Consider the following 18724-nt stretch of genomic DNA (forward strand, 5'->3'; position numbering starts at 1 on the left):
GTCTGAGGCTGGATTTGAACTCAGATCCTCCTGAATCCAAGGCCAGTGCTTTATCCACTGCACCACCGAGCTGCCCCTTTCCATTGTGTAATTTAAAATTGTAAATGTAGGTTCTAATCTGTCCCCCCAAGTTTTGGGGAGAAATTGACTAAAATCACTGATAAACGAGTTTAGGTTTTTTAAGGGTTTATTGAAAGATAGTAAAAGAAAAAGAAAGATTGAGAACAGATTTCTTTCTTTCTTTCTTTCTTTCTTTCTTTTTGCAGGGCCATGGGGGTTAAGTGATTTGCCCAGGGTCACACAGCTAGTAAGTGTCAAGTGTCTGAGGCCAGATTTGAACTCAGGTCCTCCTAAATCCAGGGCCAATGCTTTATCCACTGTTCCACTTAGCTGCCCAAGAACACATTTCTTATAGCTTGAAATCCTCACCTTCCTAAACTCCCCTGTGAATTCCTGCCACCACACCAATCTCTCCAGCCAAAAGGGAAAGAAGACTCTCCCCAGTGTCCTGATTCATGTTCCCCTCCCAGAAATGGTAGGTTCTTCAAGATGATTGGCTAGTGTCATTCAAATTCATTAAGTACCCTTAAGTACCAGCCAGATGTGCTTCCAATCTAGTACACCAGTCACTCTTCCCCAATTCAAACAATTTAGATCAGTCTCCAGGTGAACCCCTGAGTTTCATTATCTTGACACAACATTTTCTTCTACCTTACTCCTCTACAAGTAGTCTGAACACTGGCCACCTTCCTATTCCTCAAACATGCATGACCCCATCTCCTGATTCTAAGCATTTTCACTGTACTACCGCCTAGAATTTTCTACTATTTGATAAACTCAAAAATCAAAGCTTTTTGAGTAAGAGTTGACCATTTGAAAAAAATTGCTGAGAAAACTGGAAAGCAGTTTGGCAAAAACAATGCATAGATCAACTTCTCAATGTATAACAAGATCAAAGGGATAAATGGTTTAGACATAAAGTGATATCATAAACAAATTAGAAGAACATGGAAAAATTTACATGTCATATTTTGAATAAGAAAAGAGTTTATAACCAAACAAGACATAGAGAGGATCATGGGAAGGAAAATGGATAATTTTGATTATGTGAAATTAAAAAAAAACAAAACTTAAAAAAAAACACAAACAAAACTAATGTAGTGAAAATCAGAAGGAAAACAGGAAACTGAGTTTAAAAATTACAGTAAATTTCTCTAAAGATCTCACTTCTAAAGTATATAAGGAACTGAGCCAAATGTATAAAAACAAGTCATTTCATATTTGATAAATAGTCAAAGGATAGAAAAAGTTTTAAAAAAGAAATCAAAACTGTAAAGTCATGAAAAATGCTCCAAATCAGTACTGACTAGAAAAATGCAAATTAAAACAACTCTCTGGTAGCATTTCAGGTCCATCAGATTAGCCAAAATGACAGAAAGGAAAAATTATAAATATTGGAGGGGATATAGAAAAATTGAGACATTAATGTATTTTTGATGGAGTAATGAAATAGTCCAATCATTCATCACATCATTAATTACATCCCTTAGGTGAGAACAATTTAGAACTATGACCAAAGAGCCATAAAACTGCATACCCAATCGACCCAGAAATACCACTATTAGGTCTGTATCCCCAAGAGATAGAAGAAAATGGAAGAGGACCTATTTGCATAAAAATATAGCAGTTCTTTTTGAGGTGGCAAAAAACTGAAAATTAAGGAGATGCCCATCAATTGGGGATAGCTGAACAAGCTCTAGCATATGATTATGATGGAATGCCATTATGTTATTAAAAATGATGAGTTTGACTTTTTCAGAAAAACCTGGGAAGACTTATGTGCACTAATGCAAAGTCAAGTGTGCAGAACCATATACATAGTAGCAGTATCATTGTAAAGATGATTAATTGTAAAGGACTTAGGTATTTTCCAGCAATACAATGTTAAAGATAATTCCAAAGGACCCACAAAGAAAGATGTCATCCATCTCCAGAGAAAGAATTGTTGAACCCTGAATACAGATTGAAGCATACGTTTTAAAGGTTTGTTTTGCTTGTTTTACTTTTTTTGTCTGTGTTCTTTTACAACATGGCTAATATGAAAATATGTTTTGTATAACTTCACATGTATAATTAACATCAAATTGCACACTTTCTTAAGGAAGAGAAGGGGAGAAAGAGAGAATTTGGAACTCACAATTTTAAAAAATTAATGCTAAAATGTTTTAGATGTAATTGGGAAATATTTAATGAAATAAATAAAATATATTTTTAAAAAAGGAATTGCTATAGATCATTTCCTTGATCAGAGTAGCTGTCTTTTACAGTTGATTGTCATTAACATATTGCTGTTACTGTTAGCACCTGTCTTTTATAAGAAATCTTTCATGGTCCTATTTAATCTTAGTGTCATCCCTCTGAGATAATAATCTTCAATCTTCAATATATTTATTATGTATGTATCATGTTTATACATAGTTGTTTCCATGTTGTCTGCCTCATTAAACTGTGAGCTCTTTGAGAGAAGAGGCTGAGAGCAGCTAGGCGGTACAGTGGATAGAGCACTGGCCCTGGATTCAGGAGGACCTGAGTTCAAAGTTGGCCTCAGACACTTGACACTTACTAGCTGTGTGACCCTGGGCAAGTCACTTAATCCTCATTGCCCTGCAAAAATAAAAAAGAGAGAGAGAAGAGGCTGCTTCATATATATATATATATATATATATATATATATGTGTGTGGGTGTGTGTGTGTGTGTGGGTGTGCGTGTGCGTGTGTGTGTGTACACACACACACAGAGGATAACACAGTGCCTGACAATGCACTGTAGATGCTTAATAAATGCTATAAATATTGTTTACTTGATGGAGTTGAAATTAGAGGTAGGTTAGATATTAGATTAGATATAGATTAGGTTATATATATCTAATCTATATCTGTATCTGTACCAGTATCTATCTCTGTCTCTATTTCTCTCTCTTTCTCTATCTCTATATTTGTGTATTCAGCATGGAATAGTGCATAGGGAGTTCTCCTTGAAGCCAGAAAGACCGAAGTTCAAATCTTTCCTCTGACTCATACTGGCTGTGTGACCTGGGGCAAGTCACTTGATCTCTCATTTTTTTAGTTATCTCGTTCCAATTATTAGTTCCAAATAAGGTAGAGAGTTTCTTTATATGAAGGTCCCCATGTATGTAGAATTTCTCATAAATATACATATAGTATACACATATATACATTAGTGTTTCCATAAGTATATAATATCCATATGTGTGTAAAGAATATCCTTGATTTTAGTGGTTTAATCTATGTCTAAGGGCAGCTTTATCCAGTTTTATGTTATATTGTACATATCAATTTGCAGCATAGTTCAGGGATGTGTGATTTAAAACTTGAAAGTATTATGGAGGCCATCAATCCTCTATTTTTACAGATGAGATCATTGAGGGCCAGACAAATGAAGTCACTTGTTTATGCTGTCATAGGTAATAAACATCAGAGGTAAGGTTTGAATCCTCTCTCCCCCGTCTCCATTTCCTATGCTTTTGCACCAGATATCCTCCATAGCCCCCCTTTCATTTCTTGAAATCTTGGTCTCCCTTAAAGACTCTACCCAAGCCCTTTCTTTTACCTAAAGTCATTCCTGATCCTTAAAGCTATTAATGAACTGCCCCCAACTGCTTTGTATTAATTTTGTCCATATTATATATAGCTTATATGTCCATATTTCCCCTTCAATTAGAACATAAGCTCCTTGAGTATCAGAGACTATTTCATTTGTTTTTCTATCCCCAGGGCTTACATAATGCCTAGTAAGTAATAAGTTCTTAACAAAAGTTTACTGATTTATGCCACCAGCTCTCCAGGAGAGTATAGAGATGAGAAAGGGAAATCACCCAAAGAACAAGAGAGCCGGAAAACCATACCTCTAATCCTATCATTTCAACTGTTTCACTATCTCTCCCTCTTTCCCAGAGAGTTAGCTCTGGATCAGTAAAGGCATAGGGCAACCTGACAAACAGTATCCCAGGAGCTGCAATTCTCCCTGCACTTCTTGTTGGTATGGCGAGAGAAGCTAGTGTAGCTCTGAAAGATATTGCCTTAAACAGCTGATCACTGACCTGCATAACTCAGCTGGCTGGGTCTCTTAGTGTGACAACAACATCTTAGCCGTGTTAACATCTGATGAACGTCTAATAAAAAAGAGCAAAAGCTCAAAGCCTAAACAGCAATGTGAGATGACTTTTCCCAGGCCAGGAGGTTATTTCACAGTAAACATAGTGTATGGAATCATCCATATACTTTCTCAGTTTGTCAACCTTTATCTTCAAAGTGCCTCTAAGGTAAATTTTTTTGTTTCATTTACAATGCTTTATCCTCAAAATATCCTTCTTCAGTTTTGCAACTACTGTGAAGCCTTATGAGCTAATTGTAAGGCATGTTGTTAATTACATCCCTTAGGTGATGACTACTTGGCAGGAAAAAATGTCTCTATCTCTGCACTTAACATAAACTATCAGAAAAACTTTTATTTTTTCCTCTCCTTTTTAGTCAAGGCATCTCCAAACCATCAGTTTGTACTACACATGATGTGAATCTACAAAGTTGCCTCTGGATTCAAGCAGCTCCAAGAATCATTAAGGTGTTTCTTTGTAATTAGATACAAAATTAAAACACCATTTATGACACAGACCCCATGCCATTGGGTATAGGTATTTGGGTATGGGACAGAACAAAGCAATTTCTTTCATACAAAGTGATAACTCATCAAAAATATGCTTCAAAAACAAGCAAACTAACAAGAAATCTTCCCCACTGACTGACCCTTTCCCATTTCACTGTATCTTGAAGTTTAAGAGATTGGACAAAACAATAAATATTTAACAAGGAAGATGAGATTGAATTATTTATTTTAGTTCTTTTGAATGTCTTCCATTAAATTCCTATTACATGACTCATTGTGTCAAAGAAGTGACATGGGGTCTCAAAACAGTGCCAGCAGATTACAATTTCTGACAGGTGCTTTCCAGTTAAAAGAGTTTCAACATGACCCCAACAAATATCTGTGAACCAACTTAGCTATGGGCATCACCAGAAGACTGGTCACCAGGTGATGTATTTATATATGCATACATGTATTACATACAGACACAATGAATAAGCACACACATGCCTATAGGTATTTTGTGTGTGTGTATATATATATATATATATATATATATGCACATGTTGCTATAGTAACTTTAACAGATCATCTTCTACTAAGATGGGATAAGGCATAAAGGGGATGTGGAAAAATTTTATTGACAAAATCATGATCCTTGAATTTTTGAAGTAGAAGCCCTGAATATTAGTATCTTGGATTGAAGAGAATGGAAATTAAAGAATAGAAGGCAATTGGGGATGGCTAGGTGGTGCAGTGGATGAAGCACCAGCCCTAGATTCAGGAGGACCAGAGTTCAAATGTGGCCTCAGACACTTGACACTTTACTAGCTGTGTGGCCCTGGGCAAGTCACTTAACCCTCATTGCCCCACCAAAAAAAAAAAAGAGTAGAAAGTAAGACTATTCAGATATTATCTGCACTGCCAATAGATATAAGCCTTTAATTTCTCCCTGTTTAAAAAGTCTGTTTAGCAAAATTGTAGGAAATACTTGTAATATCTAGGAATATGAATTTCAAATAAAAAATTAATTGGGAAAGGAGAATTGCACTTGTGTATATTGTATTTAATAAAATTTTAATAAAGGCCATAAGTTATCATAGGAGAAATGTCTTCAACAAAAGTATCTGATTGTTGTAAGGATAGTAAAAAATGTAAACATGGAATTATTTACAGTGTTTTGAAGATCCTGCTCACTCAATAAATTAACATTTAATGAAAACTCTCTTACGATGCTTGCAACTCACATCAAAAATAAAGCACTGAACTAAGATGGAAATAAATGTTATCTAGATAGGCAGTTGGCACAGGAGACAGAATGTTGGACTTGGAATAAAAAGACATGAATTCAAATCTTATTGTAAATACTTTTTAGCCGTGTAACCCTGAGCAAGTTTTCTTAGTCTCGATTTCCTAATTTAAAAAAAAATACAGAAATAATAATAGCACCTATAACACATGGTTATGAAAATCAAATAAAATATAAATTATATGTACTAAATAAATAAGAGTTACTACTATTAGTAAAGCATAGTACTGAAAACAAAAAGGAAAATAAATCTATTTTTATCTAAAGTATAATTCCATTGCTTTAGGTCCATAATGCTTTAATTTCCAGTACCAATATTTCTAATTTTATTGAAACCCTCAAATGCTGCTTAGCTTTTGTTTGGTTTGATTTTAATTATCTTGGCACATGCGGTTTTTCCAAATACATTATGAGATTCATGCTGGCAAGGACCTTATCTTACCCTGAAATTTGTAATAGTTTTATTTATCATGAGCTAATATTTTAATCAGTTCTCTCCCTACATCCATCAACAAAGCTATTTCATATTTTTACGATAATAATCCTTAAACCTGCATTCTTAGATTTATCTATGGATGGTGTTATAAATTATGTACAAATATCAGTTTTCTTTTTGAGAAAGTGAGAGGTATGTGTGTAGCATAAACACTCTATCTTAGGATCATAAAGATTTAGAGTTTGAAGGTACCTTAGAAGGTATTTTATTGAACCCCCTCATCTTACCTGTGATATTAATGAAGCTCAGTGCAGCTTAAGTTAAGTGACATGCCCAGGGTCATGTGACTAGGAAGCAGTATTGATATTATATTTACAAAATAAATGATTAAAAAGAATCCAACATTCATAGCCACATTTGCAGCTCTAATAGAATTATCTCTGTTTCACACAGTCTCCTAACCATTCTACCTAACACAATGGATTATAGAAAAAAGGTAGTTACTTGGATCTTTCTATAAGGGAGAAAATGTTCATATTTAATAAACTAGAAGGAAAAGATCCTTGTAAGACAACGTATGCATGAGAGAAGTAAATGAGAAAGTAGAGAATAAACTTTTCATCAAGGAATTCTCAAAAACACTGAACACGTAATGGGGAATTAAAAAGTCTTGTTTCAATGTTAACAAGCAGAAAATAACCTACATTATTTCAGACAACTATTAGAACTATCAACAACAGCTAGAATTAGCACAAATACATAAGGCTACATGTAATTTTAAAAACTAGTAGAGCACAGTTAGATTAAAAACAAAATTATAAAAATGGCAACACACTATTTTTAAAACATTTATAAAACACTTGCCATAATCTATAATAGTCAAAGTCAAATTACAATATAGAATAACTATATTAGTAAGACAGTAAAAGAAAAACAGAATAAATTACTTCTTCTTCTAAAGATTTTAGAAAGGGTTCCTCTCCAGACTGCATTTACTGAGTCCTATACCACAGTACAGAAGTCTCTTCATTCTAGATGTTCACTCTAGCTTTGAAATACACACATTAGAAGTACTTTCTGGACTCTCACTCTGATTGGATGGCTTCTCTAAGAACCCTGATTTAAGGGTCTTCTTTCCTCTCTGTGCTGTACTAAGTACTATCATGCCCCCTCCTTTGTGTCCCATGATCCAATAACTGCTTTTCAGATTCTTTTTTGTGTAGTTTCCCCACTGGATTGTAAGCTCCTTGAGCCCAGAGACTATCTTTCTTTCTGTGTAGATTTCTATTACCAGCACTTACCACAGTGACTGGAACATAGCAAGTCCGTATTCAATGCTTATTGATTGACCAGTAATAGAAAATGGTTTAAAAAGAAGCAGGAACAAGATAAAAAAGAAGGGAAAATGAATGTAATATAGTTCAAAATAAAGTAGGAGAGATAATGCAAAAAAATTCAATGAATGGAAAATGAAAACTTTAACTAATAATTATACTCAAAAGCTATTATTTCTAAAAATATCAACAAAATTGATAAGTCCCTCATGAAGTCAATCCAAAAAGAGAAAAAAAATACTAATCACCCAAACTAGAATTTAGAAAAAAAGAATGGTAAACAGAAATCATGAAACATATATAATAAATTTGAGCTCTCAAAATGTACTTACTACATATCATTTTAAATATATAAATGATTGAAATTAATAGAAGGAGATCTAGGCAACTTAAATGGACAATTTCAGAGAAAAAATAAAATAATTTTAAAATCAGCAATAATAAAATGTGGCACATACAGGGCAAGCCAAAAGTTATTTGATAACTTCTTTATATTTCATTTTTAATTTACAGTACCATAGCATCATATATATAATATATATGAAATGAATTTATATTATATGTGAAAAATCAAATCTTGTAAATAGCAAAAAATAAAGAAAAATAATTTTCAAAATGTTACTAAATCATCAGACAGACCTCCTTGTGACTTTTGGCCCACCCTGTATAAGTAAAGTTTTCCAAGCTTTTTAAAGAAGAAAACACTTCTATTCTATGTAAACTATTTCTAAACATAGAGGAATATATATTCTGTCACATGTACATATATATATATATGCAAAATAAATACAAGGTATTTTGGGGGGGAGGAAGAAGCATGAGCAGCTGTTGTATGAAGACATCAAGAATGGATTTAGCAGAAGGAACCCTTAAGTTGAATTTTGAAGGAAATAGCCCATTATAAGAGATGATGATGAGAATGGAGTGTATTCTAGACAGAGATGACAGTTTGTGCAAACACAGAAATATGGAAGAATTATTTTGTGAGGAAAAACCAGAAGGCTTATTTGACTGGACCATTGAGTAGCTGGATAGAAACAATGCATGCTAAAACTGGAGAGGTCCATTGGAACCAAGCTATAAAGGATTTTAAATGCCCCACAGAAGAGTTCTTATTCAATCTGAGAGGTTACAGGAAACTACAGGAGTTTATTGAACAAGAGAGTGTCGTGTTTAGACTTAATCTTAGGAAAATCACTTTGGGAACTGTGCAAGAGGATGGGTTACAGAAGAGAAAGACTTCAAGCAGGGAGGTTATTTCAGTAAGGAGAAGGAACAGATGAGAAAGATGATGTGCAGAAAAGAAAAGATTTGGCAATTGATTAGAAAGGAGAATAAAGAGTTGAGAATGACTCAAAGGTCACAAATCTGAATGACTAAGAAGTTGGTGGTAACCATGAAATAGAGTAGTGTGGAAAAGGAATACATCAGAGCGATAAAAAGATCAGTTATATTTTGGACATGATAAATTTAATAAGCCTATTGGTCACCTGTTTTTTATGGAATATCCATTTGGCAATCTATGATTTGAGTTCCAAAAAGAGTAGGATTGAATATGTAAATCAGCGATCCATCTTCAAAGAGAGAAATAAGTAAGCTCATAATTTAAAATGTTCATTATGACCAAATAGGATTTATACCAGGAATTCAAGGATGTTAGGGAAAAAATCAAAATAACATATTATCCTTTCAAGAAACATTTTAAAATATTAATAGAAGCAGAAAATATTTTTAATAAAATAAACATCCAATTATAATGAATAACAGGAAAATGAATAAGCACAGAATTGTTTCCTCCTTATCACAAATCATTACTCTAAATCAGGAAGCAAGATTACATTTTTTTTAAATGTCAGAAACATTCCCAATAAGAGTAAGTTTAAAAGTTCTTCTTGATATAACATTACTTAGGTTAAGAATTGTAATGAGATGGGGTGAAAAAATAGAGAGATTAGGAATCACAAAGGAAAAAATGTTTATTATTTCAAGAAAAAAATTATTATTTATGAGAAAAACATCAGTCACAATGACAAAAATGAGACAATAAATAAGTTCAAAATGATTGTAGTATACAAAATACATTCACACAAAAATAATCTTAATTCATATAATAGCAATAAAGATGAAGAACGAATTATAAAACCTATTTGTGATGATAATTAAAGTAACTATAAAAACATATTGATACAAATAAAGGAAGATCAAAATAATTGGAGCAAAATGAAATGTTCATAGATGAGTCAAATCCAGATAGTAAAACATGACAATAGTTGCTTAATTTTTATTTAATGCAATGCTAATAAAAACAGCAGTATTGGGCAGCTGGGTGGTGCAGTGGATAAAGCACTGGCCCTGGATTCAGGAGTACCTGAGTTCAAATCCAGCCTCAGACACTTGACACTTACTAGCTGTGTGATCCTGGGCAAGTCACTTAACCCCCATTGCCCTGCAAAAAATAATAATAATAAATAAAAATAAATTTAAATTTTTTTAAAACCAGCAGTAAGTTTATTTGTAGAACTTTAGAAATTGATTATGGTGTATTTATGGGGAAATGGGAAAGAGTATTAAGATCTGTTTAGAGTGAAGGGAAAAAAATAAAAGAATTTCTGGACTTTAAAAAATGATATAGCATAGACCTTATTAAAACTCCCTGATTCTAAATAAAAGGGGAAAATAGAATTAAAACTGGTGGAATACAATAGAAATCTCAGGAACAATAAAATATTACAAATCACTCTTTGATAATTCTGTGAATACGAAAAACTGGGGAAGGACTATATAGTTAGGTTGATAGATGATAGATGGATGAATAGATGGATGGGTGGATGGATAGATGGATGGGTAGATAGATAGATAGATAGATAGATAGATAGATAGATAGATAGATAGATAGATAGATAGATAGATAGATATTTAGATGGATTTGGGGGAACTGGTTAGCAATTGTGTCCTTCAAAATTATCTTGTTTTTACTACAGTGAATTATCCTTACATCATAAAATGAATCATAAGAAAATTAATTATTAAAAGTAAAGAGAATAAGGAATACTATTTTTTTTTTTGCCGTAGAGGATACACTTTATTGGACTCACACCAGCAGCCCATGTTTCTTCAGCACCTTTGTATATTTGTGTATTTTGCCTTCCACATTCTTCTCAGCTTGCTTGCGCAGTTTCGTGAGCTTCTTTTTCTTTCTACAATGGATCTTAGCTTTCTCCTTCCTCTTCTCTTCCAAAGTAGCAGTCACTGCCTGATACTTACAGCCAACCTCGTGGGCCAGGCGCCCCAGATAAGCAAACTTTCTAGTTGGCTTCAGTCTGACAACTTTGAGAGCAGCTGGGACAACCATGTGTTTCCGCTTGTCATAGGGTGGGGGAATGCCATCAAACACCTTAAGGCGTTCCAAGGCAGCCTGACCACGCTTGGTCTTGTGGGGAAGCATCCCTCTAACAGTCCTCCAGAAAATGCGGCTGGGGGCTCTGAAGTGATAAGGGACTCTTGAAGGGTTCGTGTTCATTCGCTTTCGGAGGAAGGCCAGGTATTTCAGCTTGTTCCAGTAGAAGTTTCCCGAGATGTTGATGCCTTCGCAGCGAACCACGACCACCTTCCGCCCCAGGAGGACTTGTTTGGCCACGATGGCCGCCAAGCGGCCCAAGAGATGACCCCGCCCGTCGATCACAAGTACCTGCCGGTCCGCCATGGCTGACGCCGCCCGGGAAAAGAGGAATAATATTTTAACACTATTTTGGTAAGTCGGTAAATTTTGAAATGTGGATAATATATAATAAAGCTTAAGTAGATAAGGAGGATGAATTTTATTACATAACATTAAAAAGGTATAAATATACGAATATATACACATATACTTAAATAACTAATGCTGTTTATTTATACATGCATATATGTGTATGTATACATATATACTCATGAATTTATGAATTTCTTATAAAATTGCAAATTCATAGAATTTTTATAAAGGACAATTTGGAAATACACATCACACGAATGCTATCAGCCTTTGATTTAATAGCCACTTCATTTCAAATATACCACATCACCCTAAAGTAAAAAGAAATCTTCAGAAATATGCATAAAAGCATTATTTATAGTTTAAAAAAAGGAGAAACATCTCAGATAACCAACACCTGATGATTGGCTAAATAAGGGATGGTATGTAGATATTACAAAGTAATGCAGTCATTAAAATGAAAAATACAATGAATAAAAATATGAGAAGATTTATAAGAATCAGTGAGAACAGTTTAAAACAGAATGAATGAAAAGTGCTTATGAAAAACTTATATTCAAGGGGCAGCTAGGTGGCTCAGTGGATAAAGCACTGGCCTTGGATTCAGGAGGACCTGAGTTCAAATCCAGCCTCAGACACTTGACACAACTAGCTGTGTGACCCTGGGCAAGTCACTTAACCCTCATTGCCCTACAAAAAAAAACAAAGAAAAACTTATATTCAAAGCACTTGTGATCCAAATTAAAAAACACAGTTTCTGCCCTCAAGGAGTTCACTAGGGGAAACTTCAAAGAAGTGACAACATAAATAAGGGAGAGACACTTTGGTCCAGTACTTCATAGGAATGGTGGTTAAGGTGATAGGGAATTAATTGACACATCCCATTCAGCAACAATTGCAGAATTGAATAAATCATGAATTATGGTTCTAGAACTTGAGGAGATTTGGGGAGAATGACAGGCTAGAATGACAGAAGATTGCAAGGTAGTTGTCTATGAGTCTGTAAAAGGAGTAGCCAGAGAAGTGAGAAAGAAGTTAAATGTGGCTGGAAGTTCATTAAAATAATTATCTGGTAACAGTACCACTAATTAGTGAATTGGCGACCCAGGGTAGAAATTCTTCCTGGAAATGTTTTTTGAAATAAGGTAGTTGGTGAGGTGAATATAGTCTGGACCTTGAATTTTTCCCAGCTTTATGTCTTTAAGCAAGCTACTGGACTGATCAAGTCAAATAGATATCATTATTGTTATCTATTAGGATTTCTCAGTCTCCATTCCTAAGATGATATCCCTTCTTCTAAGGCTACTTTCCCCAGAAGAAGAGTCATACTGACAATGAAAATGTGAAAGGGAAAAAATGCACACATTCAGAGATGAATAGAGAAATTAACAGTATACAGCGGGAGTAACTGAAGAGTTGTCATGGACCTATCACACGTAGAAATTTGTTTTAAAATATTAATAATTGTACATATTTATTCAATTTTTCTTAAACTCCAGGGATTAATAAATGGGGTTTTTTTGTTTGTTTTGTTTGGGGTGGGGGCAGGGCAATGAGGGTTAAGTGACTTGCCCAGGGTCACACACCTACTAAATGTCTAGTGTCTGAGGTCAGATTTGAACTCAGGTCTTCCTGAATCCAGGGCCGGTGCTTCATCCACTGTGTCACCTAGCTGCACCCATAAATGTTTTTTGATAATAAAGAAAAAAATATGTATGATTAAAATTGTCTTAAAACAAAAATAAATGGTGTAAAAAGCAATGAATCTAGTGTCAGATCTAGGTTTGATATGTAACTTTGTTGGTTTTTTGTTGATTTTTTGTGAGGCAATGAGGGTTAAGTGACTTGCCCAAGTTCACACAGCTAGTAAATGTCAAGTGTCTGAGCATGGATTTGAACTCAGGACCTCCTGAATCCAGGGCCAGTGCTTTATCCACTGGGCCACCTAGCTGCCCCTGATATGTAACTTTGCCAATGACTCTCTGTATACTTGGGTATGTCTCTTAACCTCTCTAGTATTCAGTTTCCTCAATGACAAAATAAGGAGTGGAGGCATATTAGATCAGGGTGTCTTAAACTTTTTTCTACTTGGAACACCTTTTTACCTGAGAAATGTTTATGTAACCCTGGGCATATACGTATATAAAATAAGTATATAAATCATGCATTTACTGGCAAATTTTTCATGACCCCTACATTCAGTTGTGACCCCATTTGGATTGTAACCCACAGTTTATGAAACTTTGTATTAGCACCTCTAAATCTATGATCAGCATGATCATCTGTACTTTAAATATTGGGGGGAAAAATCTCAAAGTATGGTTGCATGTAAAGAACTCTATTTGGAGAAAGGAGAGGTCTAATTCTAATTCTACCATTTACTGACTGCATGACCATTGACAAGTCATTTGGCTATCCTGGCTCCCATTTTCCTCATCTGAAAAAATAAGGCGATGACCTATAATATCCCTTCTGGTACTATCTATGAACCTATAATTTCAACCTACAATGTGTCCACCCCCAAAAAATAAGAAAAAATTTACTTTATTTGGGATTGGGGGGTGGCAGAATGATATGGTGGGGTACAATCTCTGTAGGGAGATATGCCACTTAACTACATCTCTGACCTCAAGCAAGTCATTTAACCTCCCTGGGACTAAGTGATTTAATCTATAAAATGGAGTTAGACTTAGATGGCTTCTGACATTCCTTCTAGCTCTATATTTATGGTCCTTTGATTTAATTCATGAGGCAAAAGACTTACAAACAGGGGATAAAATATGAAAAAAGTGGCAGCCCTAATTACAGAATTCTACCAAAGCCTCCTGCTTCCTGAGCTAGCTTTCTCAGAAGGCTTGGGTGATTTGTTATTAGCTGATTTTAGTGGAATCTGAAACATCCAAAAGATTGTCTTGCTTTAGAAAGAGGACATAATCACTGTATGGTGAGCTGTGAGTAGCCTGTTGTAGAAAAAAAAAATGATAGCATTCTACAGCCAGTGCATTTTTATTAGGCTTCAGAATCCAATCAAAATGAAAGTCTTGATTAACTCTGGAAGGTTTGATTAAATGTTCAAGAGGCACTTCAGAAGGAATAGATTACCAAGTATGGGGCCTTGTCCTCCAAAGTGCACATGTGCTACATACTTAGCTGTTTTTAAAGCTTCTGTCTCTACTAGATATATCCAGGTAACGAAATGTCGATCCTGGAATTCTGGCTTACATAATTATATCAGGTGTTCCTAGAGATATTGTGTTTTTTTTAAAAAATAGGGTAATTTTCTTTTTTCTTTTTTTTTTTTTTTTTGGTGCGGCAATGAGGGTTAAGTGACTTGCCCAGGGTCACACAGCTAGTAAGTGTCAAGTGTCTGAGGTCGGATTTGAACTCAGGTTCTCCTGAATCCAGGGCCAGTGCTTTATCCACTGCGCCACCTAGCTGCCCCTGGTAATTTTCCAAACTAATTCAGATGGTTAAAAAAATGAGATAAAATCTAAACTATAGGTGTGCAATTGGTAAAGGGTCTGTTGTATGAAACTTGAAGGAGTGTATTGTTTTCTTTTAACATTAATGATTTTTACAATATAAAAAGAATTTTCCCATGTCTTTAAATAGCATAAAGCTGATAATTAGTTCTAAATTGTACAACAAAGCTTTTATATGCTTGTTTATGGTTATATTTGTGTTAATTGTTTAAAAGTTATGTAGAAAAAAGAGAACATAATTAAAACACATCCCATTAAGCTATTTAACTTTACTACATCATCACATATTTAGGAACACTTTTTTTTTCAGGGGGGGGAGCTTTAGTAGAGTGGGTGGTTGTTAAGATATAATGAAGATCTACTATGGGATGGTAAAACAATTTATTTTTCTCCTTTAATTTTTAGGAGACATTCTTGAGCTAAATGGTTGTTCTTTCCCTTCTTTTTATCCTCAGTTTTTAGCACATGGCCTTGCATATCATAAGAATTTTAAAAATACTTGTTGACTGAGTGACTGGCAGTTAAGATAACAGTGTGAAGGATCCTCCCACGTAGTATATTCCAGGAATGATCTTAAAAAGATCACCAGGTCATTGATCAAGAAACTCAAAAAGAAATATCAGTAAATTACTTTATCCATCCCAGAACAGAACAAAATAAATACCAAACAACGCAAATAGATGAACACAAAAAATTAAAACAGAGAGAGCGAAACAGGTGCTAGGAAAAGGACTGTTCTCGTAAATCCCGAGAGCTTACATGAACAGATGAGAAGCTTAGAGCCAAACTTTGCTTGTGTATGTCTCAGTGGGGCCAGAAGGCTACAGAATTCTGACCAGAAATTCTGAGGTCTGATAGTCCCTGAGTGAAGATGCTCCAGGGAACATGGGAGACATTGACAGGAACCTAGGAAAGTAATGTCAAGACTGATAGGATTGAAAAAAACCACTGAAAAGTAAAGATTAGCATATCACAAAATCCTAAATTATTAACTGAAGCTGGACATATGAGTTAATAGAAGACCATGAACACTATGAAAATAATATATTGATAGAGATGCTTAAGAAGTAAATCTTCACAACTATAAGAACTTCAGATACAAAATCTCTTAATCACAATAAATTTTAAAATACCTGGATGAAGCAAGGGGAAAAAAAATTACAACTGTTTGTAAAATAAGAACTCAAGAGGAAAGAATCTGGAAGACAATATATTAGAAAATAAAAGAAAAGGTATAACTGTGCATGGTGGTCCTTGCCTATAATCTCAGCTACAGGAGATGCTGAGACTGGCTAATCTTCTGAGCTCAGATCTGAGTTTCAGTGGACTGTGCCAATTTAGGATCTGCACCCTTTTGGTATCAATATGTTGAAACTCTGAGAGCTGGGAATGGGGAGAGCATCAAGTTTCTAAGGCATAATAAACCAGTCCAGGTGGGAAACACAGCATGCAGGTTTAATCAGTGAGATTGGGCCTTTGAGTAGCCACTACATAGATCTAGTCCCAAATTCTCCTTTATATGCCTTCTGCGATTTTCTAGAATGGCACCATACAATCATTGATTTAGACCTGGAGGGGATCTTAAAGGCCATCTAGTCCACCTACCCACCCCATTTTATGGATGAAGAAACTGAGTCCCAGAGAAGTTAGGTGGCTTGTCTGAGGTCACAGAGTAAGTAGTAAATTTCTTCCCATTCCAAAACCAGTATTCCTTCACATTTGTATAAAAATGTGTACATTGTTATATCCTTATATGTGCAAATACATGTAGGTTCATATGTATAAAGAGGTTATATAAATTGTGATTTAGAAACAGGTTTCATTTCTGTAGGATTAGAAATTACTGTGTGGAAACTCTACCAATTTAGGTTGGCATTTGCTTTACAAATTATAGTCTTAGAGGATTTCTGGGGGCACTGAGATATTAAACAAATTTCCCAGAAATGCAGCAATGGTAGAAGTGACTATTGAAATCAGATCTTTCTGATTCCTTGGCAAGATTTCTGAAATATCTTCATTATGATAATATCTCTACTTCACTTAAATCCAATTCCCATTCAAGTGAAGACATCAACCATGATATCATTTATCCACTTCAAAAACAAAGGATGAAAAACATTGTTAGGAAATATGTAGACTTGTGTAATGATATTAAGTAATGGATTCAGTATCTACCACCACAAAATTGACTAAAAGATGTAGAGAATATAAGATTTTATAATGTTCATTATTTGTGTAATGATTGGAATGACGCCACCTGCTGGAGACTTACTGTAGGAAAGCTCCACCACGAGGAGAAGGCCTCTGAGGGCAAGACCATGTGGCTTTTCTTTGGCGTCAGGAAGTGACGTTTGCTTGTGGGAGGAAGAGGGAGTGAGGCTGGTGCTCTAGCTCTCTTTAATCAGGACTCTGGTGGAGAGGGGAGCGAGAAATGTGCTTTCCCTTTAATAGATAGATGAATCTAGGCCTTTCTCTCTCTCTTTACCAAATTCTTATTCTCCTTAATAAATGCTTAAAAGTTTAACTCTTGCTAAAGCTTATAATTTATTGGTGACCACTCAGATATTTTAGACAGACTAGCTAAAATTTTAGCCCCTTACATTTGTTAATTATAAAAATACATTTGATATTACAAAAAATATGCCCACTTAAAGACTGTTTTACCAGGAAAGGTCTCACATTCATATATCAAAGTCACTCAAGTATCCTTCAAAGAAACAAAACCAGAAGTAACCCTGGTTATTTATTAATAAGTGATCCATTCATAATAATAAAGATCAGATGATGTATACATAAATTGGAGATGTGTGATTGTGGGGGAAAAAGTATTCATTATTGTGATGAAAAAAATATAGTACGGTCACCATCAATAAGGGATTTCCTATGATTGGTGAGATCCTCCACTTGGTCCTATTTGTAGATGGCATTGAACTCACTGGATCAAGCTCCAAGACATTCAAGAGCCTTCTGTAATTATACAGATCTGTAATCTCCCAAATCACTTCTATTCATTTATACAAAAAATGCCAAATAAATGGATAATGTTTATTGCCCAGATTTCAACATCCAATTGAATGAACATATATAGTATTTGTCCAACAGCATATCGTATCTAGAATGACAATAGTGATACTTGGTGATCTGGGTTCAGAGTTGTAAAGGAGAAAGGGAAAGGACTGGATTATTTTCTGGAAATTAAAAAAGTTTTATAGACCCCAAACTTCCCTTAACAGAAAAGACCAATATTTTCCTTTTTTCATTTTTCATTTTTATTTTCCATTTCAAATTTCCTCCTACTCTCCACCTCCTTACCAACTTCTTGAGAAGGAAATAAATGTGATATCTGTTATTCAAAATGAAGCCATGCAAATATATATATTTCTACATTATCCATGGAGAGAAAAAAAAGCAAGAAAATAAATAGATTTTAAAAGTCTTGAATTGGTCCTTAGTTGTCAGTTTTCTTTCTGGAGGTATAGAATTTCCATTAAGTCCTTTGGTGTTGAAAGACATTTTTTTTTTTAAATTTTTAGCAGGGCAATGGGGTCAAGTGACTTGCCCAGGGTCACACAGCTAGTAAGTGTCAAGGGTCTGAGGCCAGATTTGAACTCGGGTAGTCCTGAATCCAGGGCCGGTGCTTTATCCACTGCGCCACCTAGCTGCCCCGAAAGACATATTTTCAAGAGAAAGTTTTTACTGGTGTTACTTTATGCCAATGAAACTTGTTCAGTTGTTTTCAGTCATGTTCA

General features: G+C 34.7%; 1 protein-coding gene across 1 annotated transcript; it reads right to left on the reverse strand.

The window, feature by feature from the left end:
- Positions 1-10794: 10794 nt before the first annotated feature.
- LOC122732503 (60S ribosomal protein L13a-like) lies at positions 10795-11445 on the reverse strand. Its single transcript, XM_043972706.1, has one exon. The coding sequence runs from the start codon at positions 11443-11445 to the stop codon at positions 10834-10836; it is 612 nt and encodes a 203-aa protein (XP_043828641.1). The 3' UTR covers positions 10795-10833.
- Between the last annotated feature and the right edge of the window lie 7279 nt (positions 11446-18724).

This window comes from Dromiciops gliroides, chromosome 6 (assembly GCF_019393635.1).
Source record: "Dromiciops gliroides isolate mDroGli1 chromosome 6, mDroGli1.pri, whole genome shotgun sequence".
In the NCBI taxonomy this organism is placed as follows: Eukaryota; Metazoa; Chordata; class Mammalia; order Microbiotheria; family Microbiotheriidae; genus Dromiciops; species Dromiciops gliroides.

Coding starts and splice junctions, on each gene's coding strand:
- LOC122732503 (XM_043972706.1), bottom strand. CDS start 11,445: ATGGCGGACCGGCAGGTACTTGTGATCGACGGGCGGGGTCATCTCTTG.